The sequence below is a fragment of the Erpetoichthys calabaricus genome, chromosome 3 (genome assembly GCF_900747795.2).
Source record: "Erpetoichthys calabaricus chromosome 3, fErpCal1.3, whole genome shotgun sequence".
Taxonomy (NCBI): Eukaryota; Metazoa; Chordata; class Cladistia; order Polypteriformes; family Polypteridae; genus Erpetoichthys; species Erpetoichthys calabaricus.
In genome coordinates, this window is record NC_041396.2 from 247,797,480 (window position 1) to 247,818,876 (window position 21,397).

A 21,397-nucleotide genomic window follows, 5' to 3' on the forward strand; every position below is an offset into this window, starting at 1 on the left:
TGTTCCCTCAATGTTCCTCCTATGCATTTCCTTGGTATCCTTGTGTGTAACAAGCTGTCTTGGCCAGCACGATCTCTGTCAAGCCCATTTTTGTAAAGCCTGGTTCTCAGAAACTGTCATTATGTGGATATTTGCTTGACTTTTGTCCACTTTATGACTACCAGTGATAGACAGCATTCCAATACCCACTGTGAAAAGAGAAGGCATATTCTTGCACATACTTCCTATCTTTGTACACCTAATCAGCCAAGCCAAAGCTAAATGACCAATCAGAATGTTTGCAGTGACTGGACACACACAAAGGTATTGCCGTTTTATTATATTGTAGATTTTTAGTTTGATGTGTTCTCCCTTTTCATATCCTTCTTCTATCTTTTCAGTAAATACAGAGGTGTTCTCTGTCACAATATAAACTCACTTCTTTTTTCTTTTTAAAACTTATTACAATCTATTATAGTTAATTACAATATTGTTCTCGATTTTTTTTTTTTATGGCTGTGAAATGTGATATTTAAAATAAATACTGCTCCACTGAGTGACAGGAAGTCAGTTAGAAAAAGATGCTGCTCAAGTAGTATTGCAAATCAGCGTTAATGTAATTAGCTTTGACATCTTTGTATTAAGTTAAAATTATCATGTGTGGATACTTGAGCACTTTGGGATCCTTGATTATAAAGTATTAGATTTCTGGAAATCAGTTTCAAACATTTTAATAGAGAGTGAAATGTATTATATAGGAAGTTCTTTTTTCAACAGCACAGCCATTTCAAATTGTCTTTCTTATTAAGTCAGATGTCCCAGGGCAGGTAAATCCCACACACAGCACAAACCTACATCATGAAACTATCTTCACACCACCTGCTTAATCTTGGAATTGGTCTTCAGAATAGCAAATTTATATTAAATTTAATATCTTTATCTAATTCAAACAAACAATCTCAAGGTTCTAGTAGACAATGATAATCAAACACGTGTTTTGAGTGAACAGCTCGAAAACTTCTAGGCAGTTATCAGGGCTCTAGTTACAGTAGTTTATATAGCCCTACATCATAATCAGAAATAGCAGCACACAATAATAAACAAACTAGTCTGATTACTAATATGTCATTCTTTGCATGGCTCTTAAAGAAGTTACTGTATACGTTTCATTAGACACAGAATTTTGTTGCATTATTCCAGCTGAGGGAAAATATTAAAATGAAAATTATATTAGCAGATAACAGAATTATGTACTTTAGAACTTTTAACTAAATGGAAAATATTAAGGTCAACTATTATTTGGCAAAAATATACACAACAGTTTAACAGCATTTTGAGACAACCAGGAATCTGAGCTCAATTAACATTAATGTTTAGACTCCAAGTAAAGCACATTATAACTATTATCAGCTATTTTGGAAGTAGCTTTAGAGAAAATACAGACAACATACAGATTAAGGTAGCCTCTTAAGAGCTGGTGAATATATATTTTAATGCTCATGTACAGCTATGAACACGTTAAGTCAATGATTTCAAATTAAAAATAAAGAATATATATATAAAACACAAGGCAGTAGTTTATGTATAATTTAAAGTAGAACTAAGAACTGATTCAGGTGAAGTAATTGAACATATTACTGTTAACCAACACCCTTTAAGGGCCCAATTTCTAAGATAATGTTATAAATATAAGGGAATGTTTGTGTGTCTACGACAGCAGTAAGTGAGAACTGCTAAAGACACCAATTTAAGACTATGGTCTTTACTAGCTGTGTAAAAAATATTGATACACTGGAGTATTGCAATATTATGTTTTTTGATAGTGCATCGATTCTCAATTTTTAATTATTAGTTTACATTCAAAGATTCAAGGCACACAGTTCATTTTGCATTGTGTTTAAACCCCCAATTGCAAGACAGCAGCTAACGTAACAACATAAATTGAGACAGGAAATAGCGTAAGGGGTGATATATGTTGAGTGAGTTTCAATACTCTTGCGAGCAGATCTGGCAGACAACGTGGATCATGCAGTGAAAAACTGAGCTGACTAGTAACACAACAACCGATGGCTGAATCTAGATGAGTTAGACCGGCTCCAGTGGCGTACAGAGCAGAAATGTGGGCTCATTTTGGCTTTCACAATAAAGAAGGCACTAAGGAGATTGGCAAGAGCCATGCCGTCTGCAAATGGTGCCATGCCAAAATCAAATAATCAAACACAATGAATCTTAGAGCACACTTCGCAAGCGTTAAAAAAGTGGGTCCCTCTCAACTCACTAATGGAAAATTCAAACACCGAAGTTAGCACAGACCTCAACTTGTGCAAACAAAGTAACTCGCTCAATGCTCTATTTCATTTGCAAAGATATGCACCCTCTGAGTGTTGTAAAGAGTGAAGGCTTCTGAAATATGGTGAATGCAATGGAGCCTCGTTACACTATACCCTCCTGACAACACATCACTGACATCGATGTGTCCAAGTTGTACGAGGAGGTAAAAATGAAGGTACTGGAATCTCTCAGTTCCACTGTAGGAGACACTGTTACCGCAGAGAAGTGTTCTGAAAGCTGGGCATGTTGACCAGCTCATCTTCCTCCACAAAAACATTGACATTAAAAAATAAGCACTGACATACATACAAACTGTAATAACACGTTTAAGATCTGAAAATGTTCACTATCAATATATACATATTTTCTAACTTTTGTTTAATATTTTGTTTAGGAATCCTGCAAGCAGTTTTAATTTTCACTGATATAGGCAGATGTAGTTCCTTTTTCAGATTGCAGAAAATATAGTGTTATGATGTTGGATGTTACAGGGACAATGCATTTTCTTTTATTAACCACTTCAGATTGAAAAATTTAAAAATGGCCTACATACTACAATAGAATGTGAACCTTTAAAGCAGAATTTAATATACATACTGTCTGAATTTATATGCAACACTGTTTGATTTTTTTTTAAATTTTTGCAATTTGTTAACCTAAAGAATCCTGCAAGCACTTTTATTTTTTATTGATATACTGTAAGCAAATGTTAATTCCTTTGTTCAGATTACAGTGCTATGATATTATGCATTTTCTTATAAACTACTTGAAACATAATGTGGCATATTGTGAATCTTTAAAGCAGGATCAAAAAGTACAGTAATTTTTTAGTGATATAGGAACATTTTAATTCCTTTCCTCAGATTGCACAAAAGGTATTGCTATGATGTCTGAAGTTATAGGGACTGTGATAAATGCAGTTGCTGATCCGACTGTTCTGATTGCATAAAAAAGTAAACTTTTTTTTTTTAACTCAGATTTTATGCATATAGTGGTGTGTACTTTACACTATGATAGTTTTCCTAAAATTAGATAAAAAAGTGCAATATAATCACCTTGCTTACAGTATTGCAATATATCACAATATATTGAATCGTAACCCCTGTATTATGATATGTATCGTATCGCAAAATTCTTGCCAATACACAGCCCTAGTCTTTACTCTGCAAACTTTCAGGAAAATGGGTATGTCAGAAAAAAGATAAAGTTACTAAAACGCTGCCAAAGTAAAATCATTATGAAAATAGATAAACCTATTAAAACTCTGCCATAGTAAAATCACTAAAGACAAAGTTGTTCAAAATTGTTTGGTAGAATATATATGAATATTTACATCCATATACACCAGTGTTTCCCAAACTCGGTCCTGGGGACCCCCTGTGGCTGCAGGTTTTTATAATAATACATGATAGATTTGACCAGTGCCGGAGCCACAAGATAATACTGTCTGCCTGATGTTCTCACTGTGATAAGTTTGCAAATTCTTTGTGTGTTTGTGTGGATTTTCAGTAGTTGTTATTTCTAGGCTACCCTTACAAAAAAATCCAATTTCATTAAAGTCTCCATGCACAATGTACCCTATTTTGAATGGATGATGTGAAAAAGTAAAGGACCCAGCACTTGTTTTACCTGTCTGGGACAAATCATTCTGCTTGCTGATCTCATAGTCAAGAATTGGCAAAACCTGGGTCTCTAATTTTAGCAAGGTGTGAGGTCAAGAGTGAAATTGCACTCACCTACCTTCAAAGACATTAGAGCTATACACTGTACACTGCAGCACACAACTCACACACATATTTGGGAATATATCCATCCATACATTTTCCAACCCACTGAATCTAAACACAGGGTCACGGGGGTCTGCTGGAGCCAATCCCAGCCAACACTGTTTCTGATATTTCAGAAAATCTGAGCAAATGTATACCACTGGATGCTTTTAGTTATTCCCAGATCTGCCAAGGACAGATTTTCGCTGCCTGCTGCATTAGCTATTTTACTTTAATCATGACTTATGGCTTTGGTGCATTGCTGTGCTTCACAATTGAATAAGGCTAGTCAAATATTAGTTACCCAAATCGTAATTAAGAAGTAAACCACTTAACTGGCTTGTGAACACAGTACAGTACTTTACTTTTTTGGTAATTTAGCATAATGACAATTAAGGCAAAGGCCTATATAAGCTAAAGTGTAGCAGGGTAGCCAAAAGTCCTTATACCAAAGTTTAGAAAGTACAAATGCATAAGGTTTCCAAATATAGTAGTTTCTGAATGGCAAAAATAATCAAAAACAAAGACAAAAGATAGTCCACTGATAGTCTGAACTTAAAAGGGCAACTTCTACCATTTTCATTTAACAACTTGTTATTCCAAAAGCTTTATTTTTGCACTTTTCACAGCATATTCTTAAATTAGTTGGGGAGTATTTTAGGGGAAAAAAAACTGGGTATACAGTATATCACATTGCATGGCTCCTAAAGAAATGTCTCTGTTTTATCCACTACCTGCACAGTGTAAATACCTAGTGGGTAGTAACTCAAAATGCAATACCATTACGCACTACTCTCATGGTTGCTTCATCTCCGTAACACAGATACGACATATTACTGCTTTGCAGTAAGGAGACTGTGGATGATTGTGGGTTCGTTTCCCGGTTCCTCCCTGTGTGGATAGCGTTTTGAGTACTGAGAAAAGCGCTATATAAATGTAATGAATTATTATTACCTACATTATAACAAGACTGAAGTTCCCCACTACATCTTTCAATACCAAAAATCAAAAAACATTCAATTTATTCAAGACAAGGGTATAAATGGTATGTCCTATGTCATCTTAAAACAATTATGACAAGTTCTCGTGTCCCATGTCTAAAAATAATTTTGACAAGTTAATCGTTGCCAATGTCAACAAAAACACCAAAAACACTCACCTTGTCAAAAATTGGAAACTGTCACTTTTAACTTCACTTTGAAAATGATATGCTTCAAATATAATTAAACAGAGTAATATCTCCTAGATTAAATCCTAGATTTAAAAATGTTTCTGCTAAGTGAGTCTTTTAGCTGCATTTATCCATAAACAGCTACATACAATTGTGCAAAAGAACAGTGGATTTTTATTTTTATGAACTCTCCTGACATTTTCAGCTTTAATTTTGATGGCGCTAATCTTATCATAAACTGTATTTTGTCACTGCAAAAATGTATGCATTGAAATCATCAAAAAAAATTCTGTAACATTTTACCACTTTGATAGGCAGCTTAAGCATCAATACAGAAATGCCAGATTCTTGTGTATATTGCTGTTAACATATGCTTACATACCTTTGCAGGCTTGTCTCTGTATAATTAAACTTTATTTTCATGGTCTGTTATTGGTGATCTTATAAGAAAATAACTATTCATGGTAACATTATGTTTTGTACTCTCAAGAGTTATTTTCCTATATCTTTCCATGACGTCTAAAAAGAATAAAGCTTACAATTTTTAAAAATAAACTGGTCTGCTTGTAACATATGTGAAATTAGCTTTTTTAATTTATTTGAAGAAAATAACATTCCACATGATCAAGTCTAATGTAATTAAACAGAATTCAGTCCCCACCAAAGAGAGTGCAGAGCCAAAAGCAATGGCAAATCTTTAAAAACAACAAAGAAGGGAGAATGTCCTTTTCCCGATATAAATGCTTATTCTAAAACTTTATTAATTAAATTTTTCCAAAGCTCCACTTAAGTGAAAATTAGAATTTTTTTCCTATTTCAATTAGTACAGAACATCACTTACTCACTGACTTATAAAAGTTGGGTTGAGGTTCATCCAGTTGAGCAAGATAAGTCTATATGCTAGTAGTGTGGTAAAGGCAATTAGAATCAATTGGTCCTTCTCCAATTTCAGCCCAGCTGTGAGTACACCAAACACAGCCGTTAATGGGTTAGGAGTGATTGTGATAGGCATGCAAAACTTTTTGTCCAAAATTATGTTAATTTGGTGCACTTCCAAAACACGGTGGCGCAGTGGTAGTGCTGCTGCCTCACAGTAAGGAGACCTGGGTTTGCTTCCTGGGTCCTCCCTGCGTGGAGTTTGCATGTTCTCTCTGTGTCTGTGTGGGTTTCCTCCCACAGTCCAAAAACATGCAGGTTAGGGCATTGGCAATCCTAAATTGTCCCTAGTGTGTGCTTGGTGTGTGGGTGTGTGTGCCCTGCGGTGGGCTGGCGCCCTGCCCAGGATTTGTTCCTGCCTTGTGTCCTGTGCTGGCTGGGATTGGCTCCAGCAGACCCCCATGACCCTGTATTAGGATATAGCGGGATGGACAATGACTGACTGACTGACTTCCAAAACACATGGTCTAGTGAGGCTGGAGCCAGATTGCAACATGGAAGGATGGAATAAGCCTTTTCAGTTTTCAACAGTGAATTTAGGGTGATGAGGAGATATATTTCATCCTCATAGCCCCCCCCGGTTCCATAATTCCATTTTTAACATAGTTTCATACGCTGCTATAAATATGGCATGTGGAAAAAATAAGAACATGCAAGAGAAACATTCAAGTAGGAACCATTCATACCCTTTGCATCAGTGACTGCTGTCCCCTGTCCTTTGCTATGCATTTGAACCTCCTCCTGTCCAGGTTTCACAGCTTTAAGTGGCTCTGTTGACTCAGTTTTCTGTTGTTCCTTTGAAGCTGGAGAACAACACAATTTTAAAAAACAAAATGAGAAAAGCAAAATGAGCCTCCAAAAACTGAATTAACTCCAACACAATGTACTTAAAAAGAGTAGGCATTAAAGTTTCTCTTTTGAGCTTCCTTATCAGTGCATGCTGGAAACACTCAAAGCCATCTAGCATTGATGCCACAGTAGATTAATGCAAAGTCTAAAATTTGGATTGGGGGGCGGGGTTAATCACATATTTTGCACAATTTCAGCATCTTGCACCCAATACTTAAACTTAGTTTCTTCCTTTTTAAAGTCAGTATTAAAGTAAGTAAAATTTATTTATAACACATCTGTACAATAAAACAAAAAAAAAGAAAATGATGAAGCTAGGCAAGACATAGACACATTAAGATACACAATAGAGTAAAATCTAACCAATACATTAATTAAATTAACATAAATAAAATAGAAATAAAATTTTAAAAAATTAATAACAATATGACTAAGCAAAAGATTTTAACTGTTTTTTTAACTGAGTCCAGAGTTAAAGGAGATTCCTTATTTCTACATTACATGTTCAGTCCCTACAAAAAGGATCACACACAGGTTCAAGCACTGTTGACAATTATACATTATTGGCAAAACTGAAGTTTGCCTCTGAATTGGTAGGTGAAGTAAGAGAAGAAAATATACTCACCTGGAGGTGGATTTTCTGGAATGGCAGGCTGGATACCTTCAATGCTAAGCCAATGCGCTGAAGAGGTACAAATTATAATTTAAAAAATATGTTTGCAATACAGGACCATAAGACAAAAAACATTAAATCATTATATTTTATTGCAATTTGATGCATATTACAGCACATGCAGGACAGAAGGAACAGACTGTGAACTTTGAGGTTTAAAGAGAAAATAACCTGTGGGATGTGTCAATTATAACCATGTATACAAAGATTGAAGCATTAGAAAGTACCTAGAATTCTGGTAAAAAATTGACAATGGATAAAATATGCATTGCACACTGAATTCATATTTCCACCATATGTATTTATCAAACAATGTAACTGTCTTTACAGACTGCTTTAGCAATGATATGAAGTTTCAATATAATTGTGACTGTTACACAAGTATAGTTATTTTCTGGAATAAAGGAAAACTGGAAAGCTTTAATATGGTATACTGCACTGAGTGACTCAACATAACCAGTGGATTAAAGCTCACTTTCACACTGCATGTAAACTGGGACAATATTATGTTTGGTTTGTCATTAAACGACAGCAAAAACAGAGTTTCTAGATGAAGACACTGCTTCAGTCATATGAAAGTTTAGATAATAAACATGCCAGTTCTACTGCTGTTACTTTAAATTACAATAAGGGAACAAACCTTCTAAAAACAGGCCAAAAACATCAGAGAGTTCCATCCTGAGACTTTTTTTTTATTATACAAATGCTAATTTCTGTATAAAAGCATATCATGAAGCCTTTGCCGTTTACCTTTCAGCGATACATCCAGTGGTACCCGAGGCAGTGGAGTGTTGATAATGTCACTTAGCTCCAGCTCTTTTTCTTCATAAAAATATAGCTCTCTACCTCCTCCACTAGCAAAGCGGAAGGGGATAAATTCCTGGGCATGAAACCCGTATAGGGGCTGAATGAAAAAGTGAAAAGTGGTTACTATACACATTTTGAACTTTAATTTTAAGGGATAAGTTCACTATTTTTGAATGGCATACATTAGTTTCCCCCAAAACGTGCATTATTACGTGAATATCTTAGTTAAAAAAATGATAAATGTTGTAAGATACCACACATACTGGAAACATATGTATTCATATATTTTTGTTAACGTATTGCATATTTTAATGAGATGGCACCAGCTATGTATGGTCTTTGTATTACAAAAAAAAAAGACACAGCAGCACTAGAGAAAGTCCTCAGAAAAGCGACTAGGCTCATTTCAGAAATTGAAAGGTGTGCGCTATGACGAAAGAGTACAGGAGTTTAACCTTATTAGTTTATGCAAATAGAGATTAAAATGTAACATGAATGAAACTTAAAAACAAAATTAGTACAGTTGATCATAGCTTTTTTTATATAAAATATGTTGTTCAACAAGAGCAAATGGGTAATGGTAAATTTCACGCAAATAATAGAAAGTTATTTCTCACACAAAGAAATACAGATACATTACACTGAATAAGTTACAATGAACTGTGGTAAATAGTAATGCTTTGGAGAACCTCAAAAGTCAATTCAATAAGTTTATATGCACACAAAACCAGAATAAAGCAAATAACCTGGTTAAGCTACAAACCTGGTTTCTTAAAAATCCACATTTACATGGGACAAGTGTGCTTCTAGAGTTCTCCCTTTACCAGATGCTCTAACACCATAAAGAATAAAGCCTGTGATAATTTATTTGTGTTTTATAGAAACGTTTAGTCCTTCATGTGTGGTGAAGTAAAAAACATCTATTCCCTTTTTACATTCTTAACCAACCCGAGGCACCGATAATTCACAATATGAACACTGGCCACCGCATCATCCAGTCACATTCAATGCATTTACATGTGCTTCAATACCCTAGTTATGCACAGAAACTCGATTTCTAAAATGCCATGTTTACTATTATTCCGATTACAGCAGTTGTTACCTACCTTTTCTATGCCCCTCAGCCCTAGAAAATGTTATGTTTGCACTCCCTACATAAGTAGTATCACATTTGAAGATCAAGAAGGCAAATTTCTAATTTTTGAACTACAAATTAAACCACATAAAGTATGGTGGATGATCACATTGAACTAAAAAATAAGCCTTTTTCTCAGTGTATAAAATGTAATTTGAGCAATTTACCTTTATAAATCTCAAAAATCTTGTAAATGTGCCCCCCGTGAAGCTTCAATTGATAAGTGACACTCGACTGATGAGCATTAAGCGCTGCGAGGAAATAACACACAATCAATCTAGGGGTTTAGGTGCCAGCCTGCTGCTAAGCAAGGAAACACAGTCGACGAGCTTTGTCCCTCTATAACACCTGCACTGCTGTTCAAAAACATGTGTTGCACAGTTAAAACTGCTGTGCTACTTCCAGGACAGTCAGCAGGAGAGATGGGCTGAGTGTAAGCACCAGGTGTTGCATCCAATTCAGTCCCCCTCAAGAATGTCAATTAAACCTTGAGATCAATGACATTTCAAAATCAGGGCTTGCACAGAAATCAATACTAAATCTTGCCTTTCATTGTGGATCATTGCGAGGCTGAAATTACATTCTCTTAAAAAAGGATATTCACCTTAAGAACAATCTGCCCACAGCAAGGAATCCACAAGATCAACATGAATTTAGCGATTTCTGAAATATCGAGACAGATCATTTCAAACTGGAGAAGGAATAATGCGATCGAACGATTATTAGCCTCAGGAAATTCATTTTGTGGGTGCTTCTACCTGTGGCTGTTAAAAGCAAGTGTGGATCTAACACAAGCACAGACTATAAAATCCTTAACCGTAACAAGGTTAAGTGTTAACATAACCAAATAGCGGGGTTACTTGCTGTAAAATCTACATCTGTTAATCCAGTTGTTCTAACCAGAATAAGGGTTTACAGGGCATTAAAGTGCATGTAAAGACACTCAGTGTTATTTTGGAGTAATTAGGTGAACAGGACTAAGCAGCTTTGTTGGGCTGAATCACCTGTTCTAACTTTCATTAAAGTAGGTTTGTTAATTAATCTTGTTACAGCCCAGAGGCATATTGCTCAGCCGTGATGCCACATACCTTATATCTACAGTAAATGGTACACGTCATAGCTTTAAAGATTACTGGAAAGGTGGGAACAAGGTATGCATGAATTCCATTGTTTCATTTTATTCTCCTATCTCAAGTGAAAGACAGTGTTTTGATAAATAGCCACATACATTTATTTCTTGATATTCTACTCTATCACTTTCATTTTGCACTGCAGTTTTCTTTACACTGGCAGTTATTTACATCCTTCAAAATGTGGAAGGCATGCTTTCTAAATCTAAATTTCTGCTGATTCCAACAGGATGTATCTGGTAAGTTTTGAAGTTTTTCCATTTGAGATTTATCTAGACCTCAATTGTAGGCAGGTGGGGAAGACATTTTCTAACATTAACGGTTTTCTAGAGAAAACAAATGTATGCCACAATTGTGAACCAAATAAATTCAACTTCAAAAATACCAAGCTTATCCTTTAAACTTAAGTGAACATCAAGGCATAAATCGATCTTACCTCAACATTCTTCAACTTCAATGCATAGTCAATGTCACTTGTCATCAGTTTCCGCCTCTTCCCATGATGCATGAATTTTAGGGCATCCTGCAAGCAATAACATATGACTAGACAATTAGAATCCATTTTAAGCTGAAAAAAGCAAATTCAAACTAAGCAGACACATATTAACGAACAATATAGTAGCCCAGGAAATCTAGTATTTCACATCAGGTAGGCAAATGTATTATTTTCTGTGCAATTGAATATATATAATACATTATTATTTCTTAAAGAAAACTACAGTTTACATTTAAATAGTGTATATTGGAAATACCTCAATGAGTACTTAAGACACCAAATCATGTTACATCACATTTATCTCATTGATGGGAAAGCTTTAGAAATGGACATATTAATGCTGATTTATTATTTAGAATTAAGGCTATTGTTTGATTAAAAACTTTGTGATTAATCACAAAATTAAAAATTTTAAATGAAATGAACAGCATATTAATCAAACATTTATTTGAATTTCCTTCAAGTATATTCATATTTTTCTATAAAGCATCTGGTTACGTTTTAATAATAAAAAAAACAATTCAATAAACACTTGCACAGGCATATTATATTATTCCAGTAAGTTTGCTTAAAATTAAGACAGTATCACAATGTAAATTATTCCAACAATTGATAGGCTTGGTTAATATTGCTGTATTTAAAGTGATATGAAGTTGAAAAATAAGATATTATTGATTTTCTGACTATTTACTCACTGGTTGTTGAAGGGACGATCTTTTATAATAATCAACATATCCAGATAAAGAAAGCAAACATCCACAGGGGACCAGTGTCAAGAAATTGTACTTATAAACGTAACCTAGTTAAATTATTCATTACTTACAAAAAAGTAACTAAATATGTAATATAGTTAACTATATAAAATGTAATGAACTACAAACAGTCCATTACTTTTCCTTCTAATCTACCTCAATAAAAAGACAAGTATCTATGTATCTGTTCAGTTGCTATGTCTCTGTTACATGTCATTTGGCATGGGATTCATTAAAACGATGATAATGTTTGAGATGCACAATCTGTAGGAATTACAAATTCAATGCATTTATTACTACATGCATCACAAAATACATTCCAACTGATGGTGCACTTCAAACATTAGTGCTGAGACTAAATTGATGACTTAAATTCAAACCCAGGTAGCACAGCCAGTAGAAACCTACACTAGTTATCCAAATAAATCTATTTCTTTAAACAAACAGTAAAAAGAATACTCATTACTACTCCATACCAGGTCAGGATTTTAACATAAAGCAGGATTCAATAACATTGATTATATTATGCAGCTTTTACTACTCCTCATTTTAAGCCTTTGTTATTTCTTATGTCAGATCAAGCAATGCATACAGTACAATAAAAGCATATTTTAAACTTAAATGCAGTGGTTAACTATTTAACTAATTAAGAAAATGTTTCCTCCTTCAAGGGCTGTGTAGTGTATAACATAAACACCCATTTCCCATCCTCAATGCAAGCTCCCAAAGATTTATGGTATGAACATTAGCCACTGCACCACCAAATTACATGGTTTCAAAATATCCATAGCAAATAACTGGATTAAAACTAAACAGATACATTATGTACAGGTTTCTGATACTGCATTGCACAAAGCACTTTTCTGATTGTCTTTATGACTCAGCCCTGCACAGCACCAATATTTGCTTCTTGCCATACCCCCAGAGCTTCTGCAATGATAACTGACTTCTTTGCCCCTCAGCAAATGCAGGCTTAAATACATACTTGTAACTTTGTTCACTTCTTTCCACTTGATTGCATGCTACGCATGTGCTTAACCTTTTCTTCACTAGATGTTACTAGACGGCCAGAGCACAAGTGTATACAATGTTACCGAAAGCCAGCATCCAATGTCTTTGGAAAAAGGAAAAAAAAAAAAAAAAAAGGGCAACACTTCTGTGTGAGGATACAACTCATTTAACAAAAGTTTAATTCTATAGATGCCCTCACCATCTTTTTTGTGTGGAAGTAAAGGTTTGTTTTTTGGTGTCCAGTTGAATAAAATTGAAATGAGTCCTGTTGGTTTTCTGCATTTAAAATAATAATCAATGAAATGCATGTACCTACATCCTTTCATGTGTACATGAAGGGTCGGAGGACGATGTCCAGCAGAGGGCTGGAATATTCATGGATGGGAGTGAACAAAGTTGAGACTGTCTCTCCTAGAAGGGCTCTTAGGGAAAAAATAAGACTAGAGCAGTGTGTCGCCTTCACATCTGTTCACTTCTGAATCACTCACTTGCTGGGGCTAGATAGAAAGTAGCAAGAGAGGAAAATTCTGCAAAGTTTTGAAAAGTGCACTTTTGCAGCTTTATCGAAGCATGTTGACTGGGGTTGCGCTTTGGCAGGCATGGGAAGGGAAATGCTTGAGCCACAAGATGTTGATGTTCATGGATGTTCACCACTAAAGTCTTGTGAGTAAGTTGAGTATGTATGTAAAAGAGATTAGCTTGCTTGTATATATGAATACATACATGTGTGACAGGAGAATGGTGACCAGGTCCCTTGTCAGCTGACAGTAGGACAAGATTAGAAATGCATTGTGAGAATTCAGTATAGGTTCAGTCAAAGGTGAGAGAAACAGATGCATTTTAGATAGTTATAGAGAGTATTATGGATAGGAGCATGAATTGCTGGACAAGTTGGGCCAAATGTCTTTGTAGCTGTAACCCGCTACTGCTATTGATAAACTTGGATTAATTTTGTACTACTTCATTAACGACGAGTGAAGCACAGTCAAATTAACCAGGTTAACTGAACACATTTAGGGGTTATGTTAAAACATTTAATTGCAGACATTTTTAATGCATTAATGGTGATTCATCAGCATCCCTATTCTGAAGCAGCAAAAAATTGAAAGGCAAACTGTCTAAAGAAAAATTTTAAACAAACACAATAAGCTATAATCAATTATACACTGCAGGTCAAAATTTTTAGAACACCTCAATTTTTTCAGATTTTCGTCAAATGTAACCAGTTGAAATGCAATGAACGACCAAAAATATTGAAAAGGTAAGTAGTAAACTGTTAGAGTTTTAAATTTAAAATTAAGGTTAGCAAAAACTGAAAAAATTAAATTTCAGAATATTAGAACTGGGCCTTCTTCAGGGAACAACTAATAGTTTACAATCTATAGATGTTCTGTAGCAATTGAAGTAAATTAAGCCTTGCAAGTCAAAGCAAAGAGTTTGCACCGGTGTCACAACTTCTGTTAATTACTCTTTGTCTGTCTTAAAGCAGAGTTGGAAGACTGTGTCACTACCTTCTGAAGTACCACTTAGACAATATTACACTGGCATTGAACAAATAAACAATAAGTCAAGTAACCCTTAGTGTACAAAATTTTATTCAAATTTTTTGATTTATCAAAATAGCCACCTTTTGCTGATATAACAGCCAAACTGTAGTAACCCTTATGATTCAGAATGTCAGTCACTCTGTGCATACCATCAACTCTGCCTCCAGCAAAAGAACCCCAGACCATCACTCTTCCTCCTTCAGGTTTGACAATTGGTGTCAAACACTGAGGAACCATCCTTTCACCAACTTGACGGCTTAGAAACACATCCTTCGTGATGAACCAGATTTCAAATTTTGATTCATCGCTCCATAAGAATTTGACCACTTTGCAGTAGTTCATAACTAGTATCTCAAGGCCCTATTTTGTCCTTAAAGAAAAAGCTTTCTTACTGCCACTTGCCCTGTTAAACCTGCAGCCCAAAATCTTCTCTTCACAGAAGAAACTGAGACTTGCTTTTTCCAACCACTGTTAAGCTGTGCTTGAAGCTGTTGTGCTGTGAAGTGCCTATCCCACAAATTGGTGACCCTCAGAAACTTGTCTTCTGATTGGGCTGTGACTTTGGGTCTGCCAGATCTCTTTCTATCAGAATTTCCTCCAGTTTCCAATTGCCTTTGGATTGTATAGCACACCATACTTACTAACACTTTGATTTTTTTTTTTTTTTTTTACACAGTTTCTCTCAATGAAAGGAATACACTTCTAAGGGTAATGATAACATTTCATTTGTTAATTGTCATTTTCTTACCTTTCTTATCATAATCAACAGAAGTTGAGACAACTGTGCAAATTGCTTGCTTCAGCTTGTAAGGCTGAATTCTTCTACAGCTTTATTCAGTCTTGCCAATGTTAACACAATATTCTTAGCCATAGAAATAGCTAAAACCCCTTCAGATGCTTCCTTGAAGTGATTTATCCACCACTCAGGAATTTCTGCTGTCAAAGTAGTCACTTTCCTAATACAACAGAAGTGACCCTGGGTGTTGTACCACCTACTGCATTATTTCCAATATTCATATCATTAACACTTTACCAGGACTCCTTCAATGCTTAAAAATTATTTTATACAGTCTTGTCAAATTCCTAGTACACCTGGGTCTTTTCTGCTGTTACTACTACAGCTGCTGCCTTCCTGGCCAAATCTGGAGACATTCATAATAACACTGTATATAAGTTCTCGTTCTAAAACACGAAGGCTTCCCTCTTCATGAATATCAAACAACAACTTCTGCAAAGGATTACAGCCATTACAGTCAGTGGCCAACTTGTGACCATTCTGCCATGTAACCACCTCAAATACAACCCTGATCTAATTAACCATTAAGACGTGATCACGTCACAGAGCAAAACCATCTAGAAAATTCAGCCTTAGATCACTTGACAGAAATAGAAAATTGATCATTGACATTTGGTACACGTTAGATTCATGTGGCAGACGGTTATCACACAATTTTAAATAATGCTTAAGCTTTTATTTTATCAACTTTATATGATACTATTATAGCTAAAGTAGAACTAATATTCTAATAACACACTGCATCATAAAATTTTAAGAAATATCCATCTATAAATAGAACTGAAATTTTAAATAAACTACTAAAAAAATTAACTATGGATAAATGACTGGAAAAAAATATATAGCCACGTCATTCAAAATATTAGCCCACATGCTACTCTTCACCTAAAAGATCTTGTTAAAAAAAAGTCAAACCATGGAAAAGTGACATATTGGTCTTGACTAGTTCATGGGGGATATTTCACATGTGTCACAATGTTAACGTCTCTACCAAATACTTTCTTTGAGGCAGTACTTGTTCTGTAGTGCAAAAATATTTTTATCCCAGATTGCTCCAGAATGGGAATTATTCTCTAGGAACTTGACTTATCGCCACATCAAAGGATTGTGTCTTGTCTACTGTTAAGTACTGCAGGTGCCTTGCTAGTTTCCTACCAATATACAGTATATCTTTTTGCCTAGGGGATGGCTGACACTTTATTCTAGCACATAATATAATATTTGCACATATTTGACATTCTTTAGTATTTTTAGAAAGAATTTTTTAAATTTTGAAATGCGATTAATAAAGTTGCAGCTAATCTAATTTGTTTATAGCTTCATGGTCAGACAGTACATTAGAATACTAGATGTACATACTGTATTTCACACCATTTAACACCTGGTAGGTTTTTGTTTACTTATTAATTAATTAAACTGAATGTATAGTTACTTTTCCCATTTCCTGGGGCCTCATGCATAACGCCATACGTAGAATTCACACTATAAATGGGGTACGGACAAAAACGGAAATGTGCTTACGCACAAAAAAATCCAGATGCATAAATCTGTGCGAATGCCTACTTCCACGTTCTTCCGCTACATAAATACCGGTCAGCGTGAAAAGTAACGCACGTGCACGCACCTGCTGTCCCACCCCAACTCCTCCCAGAATTACACCTCTTTGAACATGCAAATCAATATAAATAGCCCTTAAGTTCAGACTTCTGTGAAAAGACAATGGCAAAAGCACGGGGGAAAATAGAAGAATTTCAGCGAATACCAAGTGGAGGCAAGGAAAAACTTACTATTTGTTAGGTTAAACAGTGGTATAATCAACAAAAGGAAGCTGATCAAGTGACATAGCGTGTCGGAGAAACTCAAAAGCTCAAGTTCACAAAGTCGCATAGCGCTCGAAATAAAAAAGAAGTTGTCAGATATCAAAGGCGCTGTGAAAAGGCGAGTCATAGCCCACCGTCTGAGTTTCATATGAAAACTTATTAGGGTACAGAGAAAAAAAAAATAGGCACACAGTGGGAAAAAAGCACAAAATGTCAACTGTAATCTCGAAATTTCCACTTTAATCACGTAGTTTATTTTGTCATTAAAGTAGAACATCATAAACTTCATCTTAAAATCGTTTAATTTACTAGTTTCTCAAATCCCATCTTAACTAAAGTAGCACATTAAATGCTTTGTTTTGTATTTGATCTTCTATGTGCTCTATGTGTGTGAATCACTACGTGTTTCCGGGCTTTCTCTTCCTCTGACAGGACACCCATTACATCCATTACATTTGTAATATTACAGCTCTCTGAATAATTAAAATACTGAGATGTATACGTGATATCATTTTCATGATAATAAGAGTTAAAGCATGTTATTAAACATGGGAACACAGTGGCGCAGTGATTCTGTGCGACCTTCGATGAAATACTTTATTGCAGCAGTACTGTCTCTTTCAAACGTGCTAACCCCCAATTCCTGTCCTTTGTTTTCTTTCTCCAAATACCCAATCACCACACAATCAGCTCTGTAATAGACGTTAAGCCATCTGTAAGCTTAAAACGCAGACTCTTCTAAACTTTTAAGGAACATTGAAATATCTTTGTAGTACATGTTAAATTATTCTATCCATCTATCCATCCAGTGTCACGCCAGCCCCAGCAAGCATACAGCGCCAGGCAGGACCAATCTGTGAACGGAGCGCCAAATCCTTGCTAGCGCAGTGACACTGTGTCCTCACATGTTTAATTATTAACAATATAGATTATTTAAATTAAGTTAAAGTTTTTATCTGTATAATATAATAAACATATTATGCTGCATTTCATCTTAAAAATGATATTGTCATCATATGTAAATACACGCTTTATAAAGTGGCTCAGGTTGTGCAATATTATAACTGTAGTGCAAGTTTACAGTGAGGTGACTGTACTTATAAGTACAAACAGTTCTACAAGGAGCACTTGATGGACTGATTGAGTGTGTTTATAGTTCTTGGGATGAAACTGTTTCTGAACTGCGAGGTCCATACAGGAAAGGTTTTAAAGCGTTTGCCGTGTGAGAGCAGTTCAAATAGGCAGCATGGCTGAGGCAGCGTGTGCTTGATGCTGTATACCGATAATTCTCTTTCCGATCAGCTGCTGTACAGCTGTGATTCCACACTCAGATACTGTAATATAAATACTCCGAGTGGTGCAGTGAGAGTAATATGGAAAAAGATGATCCACTGTGGCAGCCCCTAACGGGAGCAGCTGAAAGAAGAAGAAGAAGGTGCAGTGAGAGTAACAACGCTAAAGCAGCTATGGTATTTGGAATAGTTTGCCCATTCCGTGGACCATTATATTGTTACAGGTTAATTACAATCAGATGCATTAAACTAATAAATAATATGCAGTTAATTTCAGTGTATTTATAAAGCCGCGTCAGGGATGTGGATCTAAAAAAGAAAGGGAAACCACACTGGAACAGTAGCACTGCTTTGACGCTGGCTGCAGCCAGTTTGCAAAATCGAGCGCAGAACTTGCGTACGCCAGGGTATGAGCTACCGTGGAAATGTGCGCCAAGTTTAGGTTTTATACATCGTGATTTGAGCGTGGAAACATTCATACACAACATTTTTGTTCATATGCACCATTTATACATGAGGCCGCTGATTTGTCACACCAGGTTGCACATAAAATTCACTTTGCATCCTTTAATACACATTAGGTTGCTTAGTGCAGAATCAGAAAATTCTACATAGTAAAAGGAAAATTTGGGAGAATAAGATATTCACATTCAGTGTATTTAATTTTAATATATTTCTTGCATGTGCCAATAAAATTTAAAATAATTTATTCTTCTTTTCAGCATTGACAATAATTACAAAAGCGTGCAGATTACTAAATCGATTATAGAAGATATTGCTGTTGGTATTTACTCATCATCTAACACCGTTAGTGCCTACAATATATGCATGATGAAGCCATGCACAAATGTATGCCACAGAGATTTTCTCCAATGCAAGAAATATGATCATTGCATGAAACTTTCACTAAGTAATTAGAAGAGAAGGGTACAATATGTTCAAAATTACATGCCAATGTTATAAAAGTATCAAGAATAAGCAGATACATGAGAAACAAAATGAAAAACCACTAAAAACAAAAGGAGGAAAGCACTTCTCACACAAGGAATCCAAGATACACCAAAAATCTGCTGCAAAAGTGAATTATGCTAAGTGCAGCACCAAAGATACACTAAAGTGATTGTTACAAGTCACACCCCTAGGAAATCAACCTTTTCAAACAAAGCTCAACAAATAAAACTTAACTGATGAGACTTGCTCACATAAATGTCTGTCAGCATTATATTGCATTAAGCCACATTTCACTGTATGCAGTTAATGTTACTAACCTGAGCAATCTCCTTTATTCTGTAACTGGCTTCCTCACTCAGAACTTGACATGTCTCCTCCTGCATCTGAGACAATCCAATCGATTCCCCTATCACCTTCATTGATTCTGTGGGGAGGAGGGTGTTGATAAGCTTCTGCCTCTTTTCTTCGGCCATGGTGACTGGGCTAAAGCTCCCACAGACAGAGAAGCATCAAGCTGCATGAGAAAGTTGAAACCAAAAAATGTAAGGTCATGAAACAAGATTCCCAATAAAGTGTAATTGACATTAAAATGAAAAAGTGTGAAATGGATATGTGTGTGAGTCAGTAGCATAAATAAACTTGGTGTACAATTAAAACTTTTTGGACTCAGTGGCACTTGTATGCTTATATTTACATGTATAATAATAAGCTAGATTCGCATAAAATATGATGAAACTAAACAAGCACGATGAGATCCACAAGAAAAACACACACGTATAACTATTGTAAATAAGCCAGTGGGGGAAAAAAACTTTCTGATAATTATGGTAATGAAATCTCATAATAAGGACTATACAGACTGTCGCCGGTACCATCATATATTAAATGCTTAGGTTATTAAACCCACCGTACTATCGTCGTACACCAAAACATTACTTCTGAATATCGCTGCAATTGGCTGATGTCTTTTGCTAAGGCGACTTAAAAATTATGGTTACTTTAAAACTGTGTACATTTTTCATATGCTCAGGGTTGCAAAGTGATTCGCAGACAAGAACCGAATTGTCAACCGTGGGGTTTAAAGTCCGGTGTCACTGTCTTGACCACTAGACCACACTGTCTGCAAAGATCTGTCAATATGCATGCGGCAGGAACAAATTTAACGTTCCACCAAGGCAGTGTACATCACAAACTGTCATTGAGCATCATCAACAAATAACCACTCCAATGGTGTCTCCAGTTGTATTATCAAGGGTGCGTATTATCTAACTTAAACACTATAAAGCGTTATACTACCACCTGCTTAGCACAACACTGCGAGCTGCCAAGCTGCATCTGCAAACTTCATAGCAAACCCCTGTCAAATACTGAGCTTTAAAACTCGTGCAGAACAATACTATAATGTGTGTCACTGGGCTTCATTCATCAAGCTTCCATAAACACACCTTGAGGAGCACAGAAGGTGCGCTCCATTCGGATGGGTTAACGGGCCGTTCGATCTTCAATTTAACTGGATGACAAGATCGGAGTTGAGGTTCACTACACACCTTCCACCTTGTGGGAGCGCCGACGAATGCAGCGTTCTTGCCCCCCGAGGTTCTCGCAGTTTCGAGTCCTGTCTCACTTTCCCTCCCGCCGTCAGCCGTCTTCTCTCACTCTCCCTCAGTACAGTGCAGCCCAGCTTCTCCCAACGGCGCCATCTTCACTGTGTATGCACAAGCTGTCAGGTCTAGGCAGGGAAAAGGACTAAAATGTCTCAGACACGAAACAGGAAATATGACCAAAGTTATGCGACTAATGATTAAATCAAATATTAAGTTTAATTTTTTGGAAGAACCTATGTTAGAGGATTAAATCTGTTATCTTTTTTACTCTAATGTTTATATTAATTAATCTGTCATGACCTATCAAGTGCTTCGAGCATCTACTAGTCATGCCTGAATCGCAAGGCGCAA

The 21,397-nt window shown here is 35.7% G+C and overlaps 2 protein-coding genes across 3 annotated transcripts in view; one reads left to right on the top strand and one right to left on the bottom strand.

Moving 5' to 3' along the window:
- taf6 (TAF6 RNA polymerase II, TATA box binding protein (TBP)-associated factor) overlaps window positions 1-21,334 on the bottom strand; it is a 34,174-nt gene extending 12,840 nt beyond the window's left edge. Inside the window, exons 1-6 of one of the 2 annotated variants that reach the window (XM_028797956.2) lie at window positions 20,888-21,334; window positions 19,760-19,956; window positions 11,214-11,300; window positions 8,456-8,609; window positions 7,658-7,714; window positions 6,870-6,986 (exon numbers count right to left, since the gene is read on the bottom strand). In XM_028797956.2, coding sequence (XP_028653789.1) covers window positions 6,870-6,986; window positions 7,658-7,714; window positions 8,456-8,609; window positions 11,214-11,300; window positions 19,760-19,915 — 571 coding nt within the window. In that variant the 5' untranslated portion in view covers window positions 19,916-19,956; window positions 20,888-21,334. The remainder of the gene's footprint in view (window positions 1-6,869; window positions 6,987-7,657; window positions 7,715-8,455; window positions 8,610-11,213; window positions 11,301-19,759; window positions 19,957-20,887) is intronic. The other variant, XM_028797955.2, reaches the window with a different exon arrangement.
- The window catches only part of LOC114648745 (transmembrane 4 L6 family member 5-like), a 213,519-nt gene that overhangs the window by 154,727 nt on the left and 37,395 nt on the right, over window positions 1-21,397 (top strand). The window lies entirely within an intron of this gene.